The 20,982-nt window shown below is 42.1% G+C and overlaps 1 protein-coding gene across 5 annotated transcripts; it reads right to left on the bottom strand.

Moving 5' to 3' along the window:
* Nucleotides 1-1,130: 1,130 nt before the first annotated feature.
* Nucleotides 1,131-19,410, bottom strand: gtdc1 (glycosyltransferase-like domain containing 1). 5 transcript variants are annotated; one of them, XM_029531040.1, is made up of 12 exons: nucleotides 19,299-19,410; nucleotides 18,020-18,080; nucleotides 14,293-14,483; nucleotides 13,842-14,009; nucleotides 12,793-12,966; nucleotides 9,833-9,898; nucleotides 9,312-9,452; nucleotides 7,010-7,119; nucleotides 6,020-6,164; nucleotides 2,750-2,820; nucleotides 2,580-2,671; nucleotides 1,131-1,948 (listed from the first exon to the last, which is right to left on the bottom strand). In XM_029531040.1, the coding sequence occupies exons 2-12, from the start codon at nucleotides 18,044-18,046 to the stop codon at nucleotides 1,883-1,885; spliced, it is 1,251 nt and encodes a 416-aa protein (XP_029386900.1). In that variant the 5' UTR covers nucleotides 18,047-18,080; nucleotides 19,299-19,410; the 3' UTR covers nucleotides 1,131-1,882. The 5 variants fall into 5 exon arrangements, 4 of the variants coding, with proteins under 4 accessions (XP_029386900.1, XP_029386899.1, XP_029386901.1 ...); XM_029531039.1 differs by having other exon boundaries at nucleotides 18,916-19,343; XR_003842383.1 differs by lacking the exons at nucleotides 1,131-1,948; nucleotides 2,580-2,671; nucleotides 2,750-2,820 and adding an exon at nucleotides 3,704-4,386 and having other exon boundaries at nucleotides 5,609-6,164; nucleotides 18,916-19,343.
* Between the last annotated feature and the right edge of the window lie 1,572 nt (nucleotides 19,411-20,982).

The following is a 20,982-nucleotide window of genomic DNA, read 5'->3' as shown; positions in this document are numbered from 1 at the left end:
GGCAGGACACAAAACTAAAGCTAATGTTACCTTCTCTAACTAGCTCATACATTTCTTTGCCAAATTAAACTTGAATCATTTATGGGCAGATAGCTCTTAAATTTACATCAACCCAGAAAATGATCTACTTATTTATTTTAATAATTAATAATAAGAAATGCTACAAAGCTAACTAGGCAGCAGCCAAAAATGACAAAACTAAGACAACTATTCATAATAAAGTAGGTGATGGTTGTTCAATGCGTGCCACCTTGAGAAACATGATAAAGGCAGGTTTTCCTACATGGTATTATGTGTTCATACTTCCTGAATAATCTGTCAGCAGTTCATAAAGAGCTAACAACGCACAAAGCAATTAGCAAAGTAATGCTAACAATGGCAGATGACAGCTACAAGACATCCAGCATCAGCCAAGAGCAGCTAATTTGCAGAATTTAGTTACCAGTGAAACTAAAATCCAACATTCTCTGATAGGGTAGCATGAGGCTCAATAGACCCGAGACCAGAACCAGAACACCTGCTGAATACACAAGAGTAACACAATGAAGCTCCTGCAGACGGTCTGGCCTGGATCAGTGGAGACCCACAGGGCCTCGATCATCAGGTCTCCTTTTTGCAGCAGTTTGTGTAGATGTTTGTTCTGCAGTTTGTGCATTTGGTGCTGGAGGTGTTGCTGCTGCAATCAGAGCTGTCAGACTGAAACCAGCTTCATTCCTGAAGCGTGAAATTAGTTGCTGTTCTTTGTTGATAATCCAACAGTTTTCAAAAAGCCTCAAACCAAAGTGCTTTTCTTTGACTTTGAGACGTTTCTCCTCTTCTGTGGAGACATTGTTCATTTCTCATCATCAGCTTTAATCCTTCAGTATTAAATCACACCATTTCCTGTTAATGTTAACGTTGTGGGTATAAAAACTGTTTCCTCTTTGTTTGAGCGTGATTCTCAATCTTTTTACTCTTAACATCATTTCAAATGATCTTTACCAAAACGGTCTCATAAATGTGCATCTGTGAGTCGTGTTGCAGAAGTACGCTGTAATGTAGGAGTGACTCTGAAGCATTGAGGTTGGTCTGAGGGTCGATGGGGAAACAAAGTTTTACCGTCCGATTAAAAACTGCAGTGTTTAATGAAACCTTCAGTGAAATCTTTATTTGCATGTTGATAATGTCATAAGGTCGTGACTTTCACATTAGGTGAGCATCAAGTGAACTACAATGAATTGTCTCTGGGTTGCTCTGTGATTGGCTGAGACCTGTCCAGGTAGACCCCTCCCTTGCCTGTAGTCAGATGGGATTAGCTCCACCCCCCTGACCTTGCACCAAGAGGTGATGTTTCCTCTGATTGACAGGTTGGGATGATGGTCCCTGTGACACCAAGACTCTGAAGTTGTGTATCTTGGCCAAAATTATGTGTAATGGTTTCCATGGTAAATCAGCCTGGCGGTGATAACGAGTTCCAGGCCTGAACCTGGCAGCGCAGGTGGAGCTGCCGGCGCCTGACACCAGGCCACCACTCAGTCTGTGTGATAAAGAACAGAAATAGGACAAAGGACAAAAACTAATCCAGGCAGATATAGGACATGGCACTGCCTGTGGAAACATGAAAGCTTTAACATATTACCCCCATCTCCCAAAGAAAACCCACACACAAAAGAGAGTTCTCCACCAGTGGAGAAAACGGGGACATTTACAGGTCCAGACTTGGAGTCTCCACTCTGCCAGACAGATTTGGATTCAGAGCTCAGGATGCGATGCACAAACTGAACGTCACTCATTTCTGCGGATGTGGGGCAGAGTCAGGCAGGATGACGGCATGGCATGTGCTCTGACCACCTTAAATGCTGACGGACACTCATACTCCTGGTCCATGATGTATTCCTGGACCTCAGACTGCCAGCAGAGCCTTAAAACGATCCTTCAAACAGTTCCAGGAGAAGGAGGCGGTGTTGACCTGGAGAACAGGTGAATGATAAACTCATCCCACAGTTTAAAGGAACAATTTAACACTTTAGTCTGGTCGGTCTGGACCTGAACAGAACTTCTCCTCAAACCCAACAGTTCAGGCTATTTCCTTTCTTACTGTGAGATCTGAGATCACAAATAAAACTTGACAATTTTTAGTTTGGTGTCAATATATCTTGAATGATAATCCCTTAGATACAATTCATATTTTCAAGGAATAAACTTTGAGTAAATGTTTTTACAGAAGTAGTTAGCTCAGCGTTATCATAATTAGCTCAGTGTAGCTCAGCATGAGTTCAATGTTTGCACACTGCTAGTTCAGTTAGTTAAGTGTGAGCCTAGCATTACATTGGGCACAATATTACCTCAGTTGGCTTACCGTTAGCTCAGAGCTAGCTTCTGAGCAGAGTTCTGTTCTTGTGTTGACTTGACTTGTGTGTTGGCGAATCTGATTTGTTTGTGTTTTAGCTTGAAAAACTGATTTCCTGATTCTCAAACTCTTATTCCAAAGTTTTAATAAATATCTGATGAAGGACACAGAAGGTGCATTGTGGGACATGTAGGAGCATTATGGATGAAAATCTTTGCTCCATTCAGCCGTTCAGATTGTTCATCATTACCTTGACAATGTGTGTGCGGGCAACGTTGGGCCTCCTGCAGAGTTCCTGCAGACGTTTGTACAGCTGCTTGGGTGTGGAGTACAGGTACTGAGCTGCAGAGAAGAAACCATTGAGACCAGGAAACACACCTCACTCTGACGGGGACAGTCACATGACACAGTGAACATTACCTGGGAATATCTCCGGATACACTAAAGCCTTGGGACACAGAGGATAACAGCCACAGTGGACAGCTTCTAACCTGTGAATTGAAGGTATGTGATGTCAGAAGATGCCTGATGAACTCACCAAGACAAAACAGGCTCAATCTAAAACACAACTACATAAATGAGAATTCAGAGTCTCTTTCAGCGTTGTCATTAAAATAGACACCTCTATGGCGCATCAATGGCTCAGAAGTTGAAGTCACGTGAAGCATGACCAATGACTGACATCTCATCAGGCTCGCTAGACTGTTCTGAGCATGCTCAGTTGGTTCAAGTATCCACCACAACCAGATGAGACATGGACATCTGAATATGCTGTGGTCGATGAATGATTGACAGCTTCTACCCCTGTTCAACACCTCATCGTATTAACCAGCTCCATGGATTCACCACACAGGTACCACCTCCTGCTCGAAGGTCTGACATCTGGCTGACAGCTCCACATATTGGTCTTAGGCCTGACATCTGGACTGGAGGTCTAGATACTGGTCCAGGTAGTAGTTACTGATGTCAGTTCAGATCGGTTCAGGTCACACTGACGTCACAGTAATTCTGAGCGCCATCACCATATAGATGGGTCTACTGGTTCTACATAGGTTTCACTGGCTCTGAAGGTTCTACTGATTTGATAGGTTTTCACAGTTTTACTAGTAACACTGGTTCTAAAGTTTTAGTGGTTCTATAGGTTTTCCTCCTTACAGTACAGCTGGTCCCTCTGACAGATGGTTAATGATATCACATTGGAGAACAGATGTGTTCTGTATCTGAAGAGGCCTGAGCTAACCCTAACCCCTTTTGTTGGCAGGAACCAGTGCTTTTATTTTGTTAACCTAAAGATGCTCTTATTTTTCAGACCAGTTTCTGAAACATTCAGAGGGTTTTGCAATTACAAATAATTTCACAGAAAACATAGTTAAGTCAACTTTTAATAATGAAGTGAATATTCATGTTAAATTTAAAACAAGTCTCAGTTCATTTTCCATGATCTTTCTTATGATGTAAAAATAAGCACACTAACACTGAACTGAAGTTCATAACCATAACTGTACTCAACATTAACTTTTCAAAACATATTGTATAGACAATGTTTTCTGCTCACATATTTTTATGTTGTTGTGAAGAGAGAAATATTTAGCATCAGCAGTAATAGCATTATCATTTTTAATCATTTGGACATAAGTGCGCCAAATAAGTTAGCAGCAAAAATGTAAATATTAGTATAGTACCATGGTTAAAGATAACATACTAGGGTTTTGATGGCACACTTAATTAGCTTGTAAAACAGATGAAATGTAGGATTTTATGCCATCAGTATGCAATGTTAGCATGTTTAATTTTACATAATAGTTATGAATAAAAAGAGCTGTGATTTTCCTAATATTTACCTTTTATTTGTATTCTATAGCCCTTTGATATGAAGAAAAGTGGAAAAGATTAAAAGAAGAAGAAGAAGGAGAAGAAGAAGAAGCCATTTTGTGACCTTCTCTCCCCAGAGCTCATGGTAAAAACGAAAATTCTACATTTCTTCTTGTGAACCTTCAGAGTGAGCTGAAGCTGTGCTGAGCTCCGTGGGGGGGCAGAGGGTCTGGCCCCTCCTGGTTCTGGATCAAAGACAAACACAAACATGAGTCCCCCTCAGGGACCACACTGATTCTTCTCTCCCCAATAATTAGCTCAGGATTCATTATCACAGCCAAGGAACAGAGAGCGCTTCATTACATATAATACACTTTATTTAATCCCATCCACCACTGAGGACCTGAAGTCAAGACTTGGTCTCTCAATAACTGGATTACTGTAGCTTGAGTGCTGTCCTCAGACACTGTCACAGTAAAAACATTAAATGTTGATGCTAACATGCTAATGTTAGCATCAACACACTTACTGAATATTTGGTTAAATGATAATTTACACAAAGAAAACAAAAAGATTCAAGATCTGTAACTATCTGTTAGCATTAAAATGCTGACCTACTAACACACACATGCGTGCGTTTCCACATCCAGTCCAATCAGCTGAAAGGATCAAAGGTGGCACTGGCCTAGGTGGACTTTGGTTCAACTGGACTCTGGTCCAGAGCAGCTGAAGTAAACTGTCAGAGTGACTGAGGAAATAGAAATGATGATGTCATCAATGACATGTCGAACACAGAGGCTCTGAAAACTCTTTGAATGAAGTCTCTGCAGCTACAAACAGACCTGACATGAATCAGATTAGAGCCGTTTGATTGGCTGTGCCTCAGAGAGTGGAGTGTTTGATTGGTTGTTGTTGAACCAGTGGCTCAGATCCACCTGAGATCAGAGTAATGTTCAGGTGACTGAAGTCTGAGCTGCAGGCAGATACGCATCCTAACATACACCAACTTCACACCTAGGGGACTGGTTTATAAAGAACTTTGATCTGTTGAGACCACCTGAAGTTCAGGGATCACCAGGCTCAGGATTGACTCTGGTCAGATGATCCATTTACCTTGGAGACACTTCTGCTTCAGCTCAGGTTAATTAAGTTAGACTTCTGCCGCTAACTGATCAGCTGCTTCAAACTAATGACGCTTGTGTTCATGGTTTAGATTCATTCATTTTTTCTAGCCTTCACATATTTAGAATCAGCTCAACCTCAGCCAACCTCAGTAAAGCAGAATAAGCAAAGAAAAGTTCCTCTCGTGTCTTTGGTTCGTTCTACAGCTGATCTGAAGTTTCTGTCTTTATCTGATCAGGAGTTCTGCTCATTCTTTGGAGCAGTAACGATGAAAAATTAGCTCAAAATATCTGATTGTATTTATTCTGTCAGCACAATAAACTCAGTCCAACTTCAGAAACATACAGCACTGATCCAGAGACTCTGAAGGAGGCACTTTGATTGGCTGTGACATCACCCACTGGAGCAAATAGGAGTGTCCGATGTAGAGACATGACTCTGGAGGTCACTGTCGCGGATGACAATGGATGGATAAACACACAGAAGGAGTCAGAGAGTCAGACTGATCCAGATCTGATCAGTTTATCACTGAAGTCAGTTTCAGATCGGACAGATCAGCTGATTCTGTTTAAGGAGGAAACATAGCAGCCGATGGAGGAGCAGACTCTTCGGAATAACACTGAAGATGGTTTACACATACACATGCATATAACCTGTTTAACTGACAGATTGTTGTAATTTTATTTGGATGTGATTTTAAAAAGTTTAAACTCCTTCTCCAGCCCTTTGGTCACAGTTAGCACTCAGTAAACTCACATGGCGACTCCAAAGAACTCGTGTTTCGCAGTAGAGACGACGACATCAGCCTCACACAGCACTCTGACGTAGTCCTCCTTTCTGGACAGAAATCCCCAGTTCAAGATGTGAGAGTCAAGCAGATGTTTGGCCTCTGTGAAGATTTCTGCAGCATCACAAAAGAAGAAACTTACAGGTGATTAATGAGGCAAGTGTCACTGACCAATCATAGCAGCTGTTTGTCTGTCTTCAACGAACAAAAAAAAGCTTGAGAAACAGAGATGAAATACTGATTATCTTAGCCTGGACAGGCTCAATCATGATCAATAAAAGTGAATAGCAGAGTTTTTGCAGCTCTGACATTTTCTGTTATTAATCAGGAATAAAATCCAAATTCATCTGAAAATTAAATCAAAGACATGTGATCTAAACCGGTTGTAAAGATGAGTCCAGAGGAAAATGAGACCAGACTACATTTTAAAGCGGCTGATCTTTATGGCTATGGACAAACAGGTGAGGGGTGAAAATAATCAATACTCCGACCCTATTAACAAAATCAAAGTCCATTAAAATTGTCCTAATGTGATTGCCTTCCAGTGCCCACAGAGCTAATCAGTAAATATGAAGCCAGATTTACGGTCAGTATGTTTATGCTGCAGTAAAACTTTATGTCTCAATATCTCAGAGTGTGTTCATTATATTAACACACACACACACACACACACAGTCATTATAGCATCATCAACTGATGATGCATGGGGTGTTTTATCAATTAAAAAGAGTCCTGAGGCTGATGCAGCAAGACCTCTGAACTTCAGATTCTCAGAGTTTTAAAGGAGAGACAAAGTCAGACCAGTGTGACCATTCCTTCTTCCTGTCAGTTGATCATTCCAGACTCAAACCCATCAGCAGGACCATCACCATGAAGAGGCTGGGAAAAAAGACAAAGACTGCCACCTGTCACCCATGTCCTTCTAGGAAGTGCTGGTGTTCGTGTGTGTGTGTTAGTACCTGGTATGTCAGTGAAGGTCTCTCCGAGCACTGACAGGTGGAAGCGAAGGTGTTTCTCCTTCAGTCTGAGCAGAGTCGAGAAGAACAGCTCAGGGTTCTTGTCATGTTCCCTTCAAATACAGACAGAGGTCAAGAGGTCATTTCATCAGGTCATCTGTGACCGCTGTTACATGTACATAGGTGGGAAGTTGGGGTGGGGGCTCTGTGGAGGCCTGTTGATGGAGCAGCAGGTGGATGAGTTTCTGAACAGATTATCCAGGTCTAATTTAGATGACACTATCTCTCTGGACCCGCAGGACCAGGAGACAACGAAGAGTTCTCAGAACTTGGGGGAGATTCTGAAACCAGAGCCTCAATAAGCCCAAGCTTGAACCAGGATTGAGCCTGATCCAGGGCTGAGTGTAAACCAGCCTACTGTTGTAGTGCAGGTCTACAGAGAGCAGCCCTGGTGGATTTCCTGAGGTGACGTATTAGAGCAGATTATTCTCGGCTCTCAGCCTCGTCTCCCCCCGGACTCAGATAAATCCTGAACCCCCCCACAACCCTTTCCTTCTGTCTGTGAGCAGCCTTTGCTCCCCACATACAGACAAGACCAAATAAGAGAGAGATAAACCCCCCCCCCCCCAAGCTGAGAGGAGAGTGTTAATTAACGAGTGAGGAGCAGACTGACACAGTTAACATAAACTCATGAATCCACTCAACACACTGCAGTGTAACACAGCACGGTAACACACTGGACTTTAACGCACTGAGTGAACTTTAAAATACATTGTACTGAAAAATAAACTGCACTGTATCATACTTGACTCTGAACATAAAATGGTTTTTCGTACATTATGTACATTTTACACATAATTTCATTATACATTTTTAGTAGCGTTTACTTTTGATATAACTAATATTTTTACTGTCAATTACAAATCAGTACACCCAGCTGCCCCTTTCTCCTCTCAAACCCCCCTCACCTCTCAGCCTGAGTCTGCTTTTGTTTTTCCTTTTTATATCACCACTTCTAAAATATAGCTGAATTAATACTTGTGAAAACTTGTGACTTTGCTTTTTTTCCCTTTTTCTCTTCTATGTTTATTGTCATGAACCAAACACTAAAGTAACATCTTTGAGTAGTCAATGTGGTTTTGAGTTCCTTCAGATTTTCCTGGTTGTTCCTGAGGTAGATAAACTGATGTTTCTTCCCCACCTGCTGTTTGTTTGTATTTTCATTTTTCCCCTTTCAATCAGAGTCAAGACTTCAATCCTCTGGAGGTAAAAGCTGATCCTGATCAACATAAAGCTCTCACACAGAATTAACCTCAGCATCAACCCCCCCACCCTGCCGGATGAAGCTCCTGTACTGCAGCATCTTCACCTGAAACAGATGTTCACCCCCCCGCCTCCCAGAAGCAGCAGCAGCAGCAATAAGACGGAGCTGTAATCTGAGGATCCAGGCCACACACAGATTAAACATAAAAACAGATGAAATGGAGAGAAGCTTCAATCAGAGAGATTAACAGAACATCTCTGAGGAAATCCTCCATGCTACCAGAATAAAAGCAGACAGCTCGGCACAGCGCTAATCCATCTGTGTTTTGCTCAGTTCAGAGCAGATTACATGACGGCTGCTTTTGTTACTGATACAAGAGAAGGTGAAACAACAGGACGCTCCACTTCACGTCAATAATCTGATTTTAAAACATGATTTTAAACTGAAAGATCAAAATGCCATTCAAGTTTTGTACTACCTACAAATTTGAGTCATATTGGCTGAAACTATTTTACATCACAGATTAAGATGTTCTATAAAATACCATCAGATCAAACACCACGTCTAAATATTTACCAGAATTTCACTCTTTTATTACATTAATAAATGACTTTTATATTTGAAAGTTACAATTTCATGTTTTTTTTAAACAAACATTTATTTGTGTAATTTCTTGTAAATTGCAACTTAATCTGTGATGAAATTAAAAATTTTCAAATTTAAAATAAAAAACTTAAAAACTTTGATCATGATTTTTTTTTCCATAAACTAAATTTTTTACTCACCAATATTGTAAACTTACAACAATTTTTATGACAAATTACAACTTTACATTTTACAAATATTCTCATGACTTTCTCCTGACTGTAAATTTTGACAGTTTTCTGGTAAATAATTTGACATTTGATTTGTATTTTGATAAAAACATGAGGACTTTCTTTCACATTTGTCCTAAACGCCACGTTTCTCTACCAACATGTCTCGTATGACCTGATGTTCGGTCTGTAGGAAGTGAACGTGTCAGGCGTCGTCGTCACTCACCATCTGTGGGGCCAGACAATATGCAGAGGTTTGATCTGCTCAATGGAGTGCTCCTCACTCACTGTATTCTGGTCTGTTGTGGGATTAGACATGGACTGATCCAGACCCTCTTGTTCCGGACCCTCGGGATGGACTTCGGCTCTGTCAGTTAGAGTGGCCCTCATCAAATGACTCGATCATTATCAAGAGATCAGATTTTTATCAACTGTGTTGATACAAATTCTTTGTGTGTGTGTGTATGTGTGTGCATGTGTCTTATTGAACAGCTATTTTTGTGTCTTTGGAGATTTTAACTGTGAAACCAGATCTGCAAAGACACCTTAAATAAAAAATGGCACCGTGACACAGAACAGTGACACTAACCCTGATGCATCACTCAAACATGTCACAGGTATACAAAACTTGTTGAAACCTTCTGAGGTGTTTTCAAAAGTGTTGAGAGTCTAGGACTTGCAGAGCCCTGGTCCTACTCAATCCAGTGCAGACCCTGGGTGTCCTCAGGTAACTAATAATTCACTCACTGTGGAGTCTGAGCATCATCAGGATTCATCTGCTGCTGAGGGAAGAGTTTGTGTCTGGGCAGCAGCCTGAAAAACAGAAGACACATGCTTGTAGAAGAGCGCAACCACAAACAGCAGCGTCCAGTACTCCTCAGCCATCTCAACCCTCCTGAACTGCCTGAATGCTCCTGATCCTCCTCAAGTCCTTGAATGACAAAGAGACTCTCCCTCCCTAAACTATTATGAACTTTAGGAATATCCTGAAGGCTCCTGAATTTCCTGATTTCTTCTGAACTTCCTTAACCTCCTGAACAGGAGTGTAAAAGCCAAAGACCTAAATCAAAGTTTGATTCATTGTCAGGACCAGGATCAGGTTTCTTCCCTTCCATTCAGGTGAAATATACTGAGCTCAGTGAGTTGAAACGTCTAAATCTAGCTCAAACTCACTTGGGGTGAGTTTAAACAACTCATTATGTTAATCTGAGTCCACTTGAGGCAAAGTGAGGATCCTAAGAGTCCATGATATCTGCTGCTGATCACATCAAAGAGACGCTGCAGGACAACAACCACTTTAATGGGGAATCATCCATTATAGAAACACTCAAACAATACAGACATTTGGACATTTTGAAACTGACACATAACTATATTAATAACTAAAGACACATGGACACAGAGACAGTCAGATAATCTTCATGTGCTCTCACTCTCTCTATGGTGGTCTGACCGATGTTTCTGCCTCTGAGGATTCTGGGAAAATGTGGTTCAATAATCCATTTTAGAAATTAGATGTTTGACTGGAGGCAATAAAAACATGACTGGACATGAGTGTGTGTGTGTGTGTGTGTGTGTGTGTGTTTTGGGGGAGGGGGGGGGGCAGCAATTACGTTATCGATAAATCAACAGTAATCTGTGTGATGACCTCACCTCTGATTAAAGATGAAGGTCACTGGTCTGCAATCTGACTGAGAGACCAGCTCAGACCTCCAGAGACCTGCAGAGACCAGGGTCCTGGCTAAGTTTTGACTAGTTAATCTCAGGTATCTCGGGGGGGAGGGGGGGGGGGGGGGGGGGGGGGGGGGGGGGGGGGGCAAGAGCTGTGAACTGGAGCGGTCTCTAATTACAGTACATTAAGATCCACATCAGTCTGTGTGAGACCACTGACATCATCTGATGTGAGTCTGGACCAAGACACAGCTGAGACTCAAACTAAAGCTCTGCTGGTCCAGGCACCCACAGATGCTGATGTTATGGAAGAAAACTGACATCAACAGTGAGTGACTGTCTTTAGTCCACAGAAGAAGCTGCTGACTGATTGTTGGCAGACCAGGTCCCAGATCCAGTTCAGAAGAAGGACACGTGTCCTACTGATCCATAAGCTTGGTCCAGTGTCTGTTAACTGGTGGACTTTGACTCTACTGGTCCACCATGTGAGCTGAGTCCTCACAAGACCTGGTCTGGAGACTCCATATGATTAAAGTAACTCTAATCGCAGCCATCATGATTAATCTGGAAACAGCTGCTGACCACCTGATGAAGTCACAGTGATACAGCAGACTAGAGGCAGACCTTATATTCAGAGGGGGAGGGGGAGGTGGAGGGGGAGGCAGATCTGACTGTGATGAAGACAAATTAAAGACCAGGCTTAAATACATCACACACACACTAACAAAGTGGGGGGCGGCAAGTCATATGACTGACCTCCACCTTCACAGCTCATTCCATATGGTTGTCAGGGCTCAGTCACAGCCCAGAACTGATTCTGAACCACAGCACAAAAAGGTTTTTATTAGACCCCATTCAAAGAGATCCACATCTTTCTGGTGGCCTGTTCTAGGTGCCTGGTATGACAGACCGATCCCAGAGGAACTAGTGAACAGCTGAGGAGAACCAAAGAAAACCATAACTGACTCTGAAGCGGACCAGGTGGAGAAGAACAATTACTATCAACCTTTGAAACCAATATCTGGATCAGATCCTGGTTCATAGCTGATCACCTGACCCCAGCAATGACCATGGGCAGCACAAACAGCTTGAGTACAAAGGAAGAAAACAATGTGAGCGGCCCAGATGCACACTGGCCATGTGGTGGCCACACTGATCAAGCTCCAGTCAGAAAGTCCTGCTGCTGGGCAGTGATGGATGTGAGGTCTTTGTGCTCCGCTGCAGGTCTCTGCTGGCTTGGATCAATCACTATTCAATTACCAAAGTCCACCAATCAAAGGCTCTTTGATGGATGGATATGGACACAGCTGGAGGCCTCACACTCAAGGCGCCCTGAACAAAACATTGGTTTGTCTGGTTCTCTTCCTCTGAACTTGCTGCCCTGGAACATGAAACAGAAAACTGAAGGAAGATGAAGTCAGTTCACTTCACCTGAAGATGGGCATAAACTGGTTAATGTCCTCATTTCAGAAAAAAGTCCCCACTTTAAATCTGGAAGTAAAGAGAAATCAGCTGAAGTGACAGAATAAAGAGTGAAATAGAGCTTTTTCCCTGTTATGTTGTTGACCAAATGTTGGAAACCAGCATGAGTCTCTGATAGGAAACCACTCGAGGGTACCTCATCTGATTTCATTAGTTTCTGACTATATTTGTCATGTGAATGTCCCAGATCTACAAATGTAACCTCTGCTGTAAACAATCTTGCTTACTTATCTCCAAACGTTTGTTGTTTGGTTACATGCGCATCACATGACAACATGTGTGACCAACATAAAACACTCTCTAATTCCATGAACCAAATGCTGTTGGTCTCCTAGTCCAACCAGTTTGTCACTTTGATAGTGCAAACAGCTGCTGTTCATTTAACAGATATCAGATTGAGCTGATCCCAGTGTGATTCACTGTAAGGTTGGAGGTTGGAGACACTGACATGGATCTGCTATTTGAAAGGGATTCCATTAGTCCTCAATGACCCTGATCTGGTGTAAGACACTCCAGAAAGGTTCACCTGAGGATGGAGACAGGATCACACTGACCTGCGGACATCAGGAAACTGGACTGGGTAGTTTAGGACCACACACTTAGGACGGATCAGCTGGTCCAAATCTTTGGGTCGGTGGTCTGGGATCTTCTTTATGAAGGAGGTGATGGAGGACAGGAAAGAGTCCATGTTGAAGAGCGAGTTAAAGACAACCGCATCAGACACCAGGCTGGAGGACATATAGAGACAACAGTGGGTCGTCCTACTTAAACAGGATCTACAGGCTTAGGACTTAAACTGTGTGACACGATGGGGACATCACTGAGACACATACTGTGTCTTATGAGCATCTTTATAATTCACATTAGTAAAGTAGTCTGGCTTGGGTCCAACCAGAGAGTCTTAATGTTCTGTGGTGTGAGCTCTTTAATGCTGTCTTAACAAAGTTAGAAGAGATGGAGGGAGGCCACGTATTGACATGCTGCCCTGCAGTTCAACAACAATCAGTTTTCTGTTCGAGCTGCTCTGTGCTGTTAGACATCTGAGTAATGACAACATGACTTGCTACAATTAAACACTGCAGCATGACAGCCTCGCCCGTGAACCAATGAGCTGCAATCTGACAGGCTTGTTAAGCGAAACTGAGCACAGAATTAAAGCTTCACATCTATGTTTCAATTGTTGGTCTCTACCGAAACTCATCTTTAATGGGGCACTGGAAACAATTTGCATCATCGTGTTTGATTAGGGTAACACTTCCTGTTTTAGACAATGACATCACATTTACTTGATGACATCATGATGGACCGTAACAGACTGGACAAACATGGACACAGCCTCTGTGACACAATCACCGGTTTCTTAAGCTCTGAGCTGCAACACCAACTTCACTTTGGCAACATCTATCCACCCCCATATCAAAGCTGATCCAATTATGTCCAAGGAAGTGGAATGACCAAAATGAGAAAAAACATTATAACATAGGAATTTATGAGGACTCCATAACCTGACCTCCATCACCTGAGTACACCAGCATTGCAGCTAAGCCAGATTTCACACACTACAGGACTTCGACTCACAACTAAACAGAACTGTGGTGTTTACCATGACAGGATCTGGTTGTATCCATACTGGAAGTCTCTTTCCTGGTCTTTGCGGACAGGGTAGACCAGCTGATTCTCATGGAAGTAAAGGACCTTCTTCAGGTGAGCCAGATCTGGTCTCAGAGCTAGCAGCTCACACAGGTTCAGGACAGAGCTGCTGAACAGGACTCTGCAGAGAAAAACTGGGTTTTCTGAGAACCAGACCCATCATTGCATGTATTTAACTGATCAGGAAACACTAATTTCACTTATGTAAACCCAAATGTGAGTCCACAGACCAGGAGCTGCGGACTATGGACTCTGCTTGTCATCAACCAGCAGAATAAATCCGCAGAAAGTCAGCACTTTTACTTTGAGGATATGTCTCAGGAGTTAAAGCAGATGAGTGGCTTATGAGAGCTGTGGGGGGTTATGTTAGACATTGGAGGGGTTATATTTGATATAAGCCTCACCTGTATGATGCACAGGCGGGGATGATTTGGCTGAAATACAATGCAGCTGTTCTTGCCCTCCAGTGCCATTTCTTGGCGGGTAGTGTGAAAACGGAGCAGCTGTCAATGTTCTCTCTCAGCAGGTCAATCAGCTGTTTGTGTGATCCGCCGTAAAATGCCTCCAGCAACAGGACCCTGGGGGAGGTGGGGGTCTGAAAGAGAGTTGGGGTCATTCTGTTAAATGTCCATCATAGCGTGAAACAATATTTATACAGTGTGTGGATAATCATTTGAGTACTATAACACCGATCTGCCCCTGGACCTGACCCATGTTCTCATCAGACGTGAGATTCAGATTTCACTGTATGATGGCTTGAGTGATGAGAGAGTTGCAACGCCTGCTGCTCCCATATCTTCATGAATTCTGTACTACAGCTCAACTCCATGAACTTCATGCAGCAACATGTTCCTGCCTACACCCCCCCCCACCCCCCATGCCTATCTCACTCTCTCTCACTCTCTCTTTCTCTCTCTCTCTCCCACTCTCAACCCAACCGGTCGAAGCAGATGGCCGCCCCCCCCGAGCCTGGTTCTGCTCGAGGTTTCTGCCTCTTAAAGGAAGTTTTTCCTTGCCACTGTTGCCAAGTGTTTGCTCATCGGGGGATCGGTTGGGTCTCTTTAAATAATTTTATACAGAGTTTGGTCCAGACCTGCTCTATATGTAAAGTGCCTTGATGTAACTTTGTTATGATTTGGCGCTATACAAATAAATCTGATTTGATTTGATTTATGAAAGACTTTTTCAGATTTGGCCTTCGGTATTCTGAAGGGTAAGAGATTGAATTCAGCATGCAGAGGATGCTCAGAAATGATGTCCTGAGCCTTTAAGATGTTTTGAGATAAGTCATACAACTTGATGCAGATTATTTTACTGGCCACCTCAAGGGCTGCAACAATTACTAAAGTAACAATAATTTCACAACCAAAATGATCAAGGCAATTGTTTTCCCCTCCCCCATTGCTATTTAATAAGTCAAAAGAATTTGGTTACTTGATTAATCAATAAAATAATTGATAGAATACTACTATAGAATACTATTACAAAATCATTGATAGCTACAGCCCTAAGGGCTAGGGTTAGGGCCCCTAACCCTAGCCCCTGTTCGAACCTTATTTTTGCTCCTAATCTGAAGCTACCAAACCAGATAATGATAGCAAAGGTAGACACTGATTCAACAATGAAATTGTAAAATTCTGTGACTTGTTTGCTGCACACACCAAGCCAGTTGTGCTTCTTCAGGGAGTGCTGTGGCTGTTGTGATTTATTTATTTATTTATTTTGTATTATTATTCTTTTTTCCAGACTACATCTATGTTTTCAATAAACCTGACCATGCGCTCCCAGAATAAAGGACAAAACCAGAGACAGAGTGGCGGACACACCCTCTGAGCTGAGGACCTTTTTAAAAGTGAGACGTGCAGTAGCCGGGTAGAGGTCACATGGTACTGACCCAGGAGCTGATCCCTGAGGAGTTGGCTCCTTTCAGCCACTAAATGAAAAACTCTTGTTGTTGCATTAAGTGAAGTTTTCAGTCAGACCACAATGAAGCAGAAAGGCCATCATCTGCTGCACAATGAACCCTGATAGAGCAGCTCTGGCTCCATTATGATGCAAGGAGGTTTACGAAGCCGACAGCAGGAAGTGGACGACTCACAGCCCTCCAGCTCTCTGCCCTTCCACTGAATTCCCTCCCAGCAAGTTCCAGTCCGCCCCACATTTAGCTGCCCACAATGGGAGCTAATGTAGCTGCAGCAGCACTCAGCGCTCGCCCACAGACTGCTCAATCAGTCAATATTAGCTCTGTAATGCCACTCATATCAGGAGGAGGAAATGAGCTGTACAATCTGCCCTCCTCTGTCTGTCAGTGAGGGCAGATATCGCTCCTGCTCAGCAGAAACTCAAATAAGAATCTGATTGGAAACACCAGCAGAACGTCTCCCATTGTGTTGAGAGGCTCAATTTATTCCCTGATTGTTGGCAAAATAATGTGAAATATGAAAATGTAGATGTGTCTGGGGGTGATTTAACTTGCAGCTTTGTGACCTTTCTGGTTTTTAAATGAAGTTGTGTTGACTGGCTTTAGGTTCACTGACTGACACTGACTGAGGCTTGAACCAAAACCAATCGACACAATTGCAGATTCAGGTCCCTCATAACCCTCAGGACCTTAGTCTAAAACCTGTTCATACTGGAGACAACCAGCTGTACTTCTGAAAAAGAAACATTTCCAAGTGTCCAATTATTCTGAATCACCTCATCCTCCGTGTGACTTAATCAAGACAGTGTTCTCTGTAATTGGGGATAGAAATTCCCCAAGAAATTCGTTCTAGAGCTGATCTGAAGTTTCTATCTTTAACTGATTAGGAGTTCTGCTCATTCTTTGGAGCAGTAATAATAAAAAACCAGCTCCAAAGCCTATAATGCTCTAAATATCTGATTGTCTTTATTCTGTCAACACAATAAACTCAGACCAACTTCTCCTCACTGAGATCAGAATGATCCACAGACTTTGATGACAATACCTTTAAAAAACATTCACCCCCTTGCATGTTTTCCCCTCTCATTGCTTTTGACAAGAATTTATAAAAACACTCATGTAAGCTGAAAATTGATTTCTACAAAGTAATGACTTGAATATATTTAATATACTGAAAGTATAGAATGTAAAATAAGTGATTGGATAATTGCATATTCCCTAGTCTGGCCCAGACCAACAGTGAGTGTAGATGTAGAATGAAAACTGGAAGAATGAGCCAATGAAACGATGAACACACGCTGGAAGGATATGCGGAATGAGGAAGTTAAGGAAAAATGGAAACTGAAAACATAAATAAAAGCCATCGCCCACACTCAGCCTGTTTGTCAGTAAATGTGAAAATGAGTGAAGCACAGAGAGCAGATCATTCCCCCTTGAACTCAGAGTCCCTGTAAACCACATCGGGGGATTCCAGTCTCGCAGACTCATCTCACCTAGACACCTTCCCTCGCCCACTGCTGCAGACATGGAAAGCTGCCGACTCACAGGAAACAAAGGGTTAATGTCATCGATTTCCCCGCCAGGGGATCCCCCCCTGAGCAGTGAAGGGTTAACAAGAGGCTGAGTCAGCACAAGCGAGGCGGGAAAGCACAGTCTGAGTGGAACCAGGCTGGAAATGTTTTTTCTGCTTCTTCATGTGTCATGGTGTCTGAACCTGTGGGTACCTCAGCTCATGATGTCATTGTGACATCTTCAGTGACACGGGCACACAGAATTTTTGCACCACATAGGACACCCAGGAGGCCCACAGAAAACAACTTCCCAACTAAATAAATAAACACTTCATTAAATCAATCAGATCTGAAGAAAACCAGCAGGACCACACAAAACCAAAAATAACCAGCTCAACCACAGCATACGAGAAACCAGCAGAAACACAGAGAAACAGCTGAACCAGAGAAACCCAAGAGCCCAACAAAATGAAAATGTCACGGCATCAGAAAAGTTCTAGGGGGAAGATGGAAGCTCTCTAGGTAGCAGCATTGTGTGGTGATCGAGTCTTTGTGAGTCAGTATCCTCTCCAACACTTTGGTTCTGGTCTCAAGACTAAGACTCAAAGAATCACTACTGGCACTCAGCCGAGAACCTGAGGATGAAATCAGGTCCTGGATTTGAAGGACATTTATCTAGAAACATTTGAATCGACCTACCTCTGAACCTGAATGTAGACGCTCCATCCTCTGATGAGGACCAGGTGACTTCCTTTGAAAGCTGCAGAGGAAGTATAGAGCGATTTGTCACAGATAAAAGTAAAACATTGAGAAACAGCTTTAACAACCAGACAAATGATTGACAATTGATCAACTAGTCAATTAAGTAGGAAGACTTCACAGCAGAAGCAAACTGGTTCTCAGATGTGAGTTCCATATTTAGATAATCTGATGTCACCTTGTTAGATTACAATGTTGTGACTTTTCACAGAACAATCAATTGAACAAATGACACAAACTGACACAAAAAATAATCTGTGTCATATGAAGAAAAAAAGAACAATAGTTCAAAAATTTTGAATCATGTTGTATTCTATTTGGAATATTATGTAATAAAAAAGAGCAATATTATTGCAATTAAATAAATGTGTTGGTAGAGTCTTAAATTGTTTGCAAACACATCAACAATAAAAACTCTCAACTGCCAGTAAGAAACTTCATGTACACAGATGGAAGATCACCCTTTTTCATTTAATGCCTTTCTATATCCAATCAGTATAAGCTGAATGATGTGAAACTCACAGAACTTCATGGTTCCTCCAATGAAAACTTGAAATCAATGTGAATGGAAAGTCTGTCATGTAACTTCGATTTATTGCCCAATTATTTTTCTCAATTGATTTTATTATTGTCTTTTAATGTACTGAATTTCCTATTTCTTCTGCATGTTTAGCAATTTCCAGTTCAAGGATGTTTCTATTAATACTGTATATGAACATAGTCACCCAGATGTCCTTTTCTTATAAACAATGCTGATGTTAACAAACATATAGACATCAGCCTTTAAATCTAAATATGGTGAGTGTTCCCTCAGTCCTGAAGTCAGTCAACCTCACCTCAGTCTGAAGAGATCACATGTGTTCAGTCCCTGAGCTGTATTAACGGACTGGGCTTCATCAGATGGGATTTTTGTATCTGTAGTTATTCACTGAAGTGCTTCACTTCACTTGACGAACGTTAAGTGAAGGTGTTGACAGTAAACTTTGAGTTGTGACTCTTCTTGCGAGTCAAAGAGGTCCGTTAGCTGAGTTAGCCCTGTTAGCCAAACTAGCTGCCCCTCCTTCTTTACCCCACTCTAACAGCCTCCCAGGCAGACGAAGCACCGTGACGGCTGTTTCCAGCGGGGACACGGTTATCGGAGCCTTCACCGGAGAGTAAACAGCGGAAGCAGCTCCCTCACAGGGCCAGCTCACCTCACTGTCCCACAACGGACACTCACCTCTGCAGCTGCCCGGCGACTACTTCCTGCTACGTCATTACGTCGCCTTCAGAGCCGAGTGGGAATGGACGTCCTCCCCCGTCTAATTGTGTTAGCATGCAGCTCTCACTGTGGGTCAACTGTGTTAGCATGTAGGCAGTTGTCTCAAATAGCCACCTGTTAGCAAGAGATGTTGAAGTTTAAAGATTTTTTATAACAATGTTTCAGGTGATGCTGTACAAGGAAGAACTAGCAGAAACACTGGCAGTGGCATAAGCAGGAGCATTGGCAGTAGTAGCATTAGCAGGAACATTAGCGGTAGCAGCTGTAGCATTAGCAAGAGTAGTAGCAGTAGCTGCTGTGGCATTAGCCGGAACATTTGCAGTTTGTGCGTCTGCTGCAGTGCTGATTTCATACTTATGAGTATAAAATGATTCTGTAAAGTCCCCCACCCGAAGCCGAAACTAAAGTGGATCTCCAACAGTTGTGGGGCGATCAGGACAAGTTCAAGGGACAGTGCTACAGTTACTGAAATACTTCCAGACATCAGTTTTGGCCTAACCAACTTCTGTCCATCAAAGAGTGATATGTGATGATGAAGGACTCGGCGATCCTCTGCAGGCCGATTTGTGGGGAAATGGACCGCAGTCATAGAGTGTGCATGTTGTTGTGTTTGTCCTGATGTGCTCAAACCGAGTGATGATGTGAGTGAACAGAAATGTGACGGTAACATGAGCAAGTTAAAAATACACTTCATCATCATCATTCTCACAAAGCGTCTGCCCGTTAATCAGACACAGCTGCCGAGGGAGCTACAAGAAGAATAACACAGCTTTATTAAAATTTAATTTGGCTACATTTATTCGAGCATGGTAATTTCCAAGAGAAATTAAAAATTCATTAATAATACTTCAGACATTTCAGGAATCATCATCATTATCATCATTAGTCCTTCATCACCTCTTCAGCGGGATGAATAAAGTGGATTTTTTTCCTTAATTTAAAAATACAGTGTCGTCACAATACGCATTGTATCAAAAGTTCCCCGAATTTAGAATTCCCAGAAGTTTCAAAAGAAACTAAACAAAGGGAAAAATGTAATTTTCAAATACCATTAACACTTTTTCCTATTTTTGCGCCAATAGTCAATGACAGAATACTTTTTACTAAAATATATCTATTTGTGAGGAACTCTAATACTGTACACTACAGTATGAAATAAATAAAATTAGGTAATAGAAAATGAGTCACATAAATAAAATGGTAAACTCTCAAAAACAAAAAAACAAAACACAAATTTGTGGTGGAAAATTCAACAAAAACAAAAAAGTAATACTGACAAAAATACTGTCATGGAACAAAAACCAACAAAAACACAGAAAATTGCACAAACGTATAAACTAACAAACTGCCTTCTATCTATGCAAATACTGACGAATCAAAAACAGGATGAACTATCATTTTAATACTGAAGCAGAGCCGAGGACACAGGTTATGTGACTGTACAGGGATGGCACTTCGCAGAAACGCACAGGTGAGAAGGTTTGCATATAATAAGGCTTTTTCTGGAGAAAAACACACAAAAGGCTCTGTTTTTTATTCTTTTCTTTTTGTTTTCATTTGAGCCCTCTCACATTCCCACTTCTACATCTCCTTTAAGACTCAACATTTTATCATTTTATCTGAAAATCACATAGGTTTTAAT

This window comes from Echeneis naucrates, chromosome 21 (assembly GCF_900963305.1).
Source record: "Echeneis naucrates chromosome 21, fEcheNa1.1, whole genome shotgun sequence".
NCBI classification, from domain to species: Eukaryota; Metazoa; Chordata; class Actinopteri; order Carangiformes; family Echeneidae; genus Echeneis; species Echeneis naucrates.
Note: the sequence above shows the minus strand (reverse complement) of the source record. Positions and strands in the feature narration are given on the sequence as shown.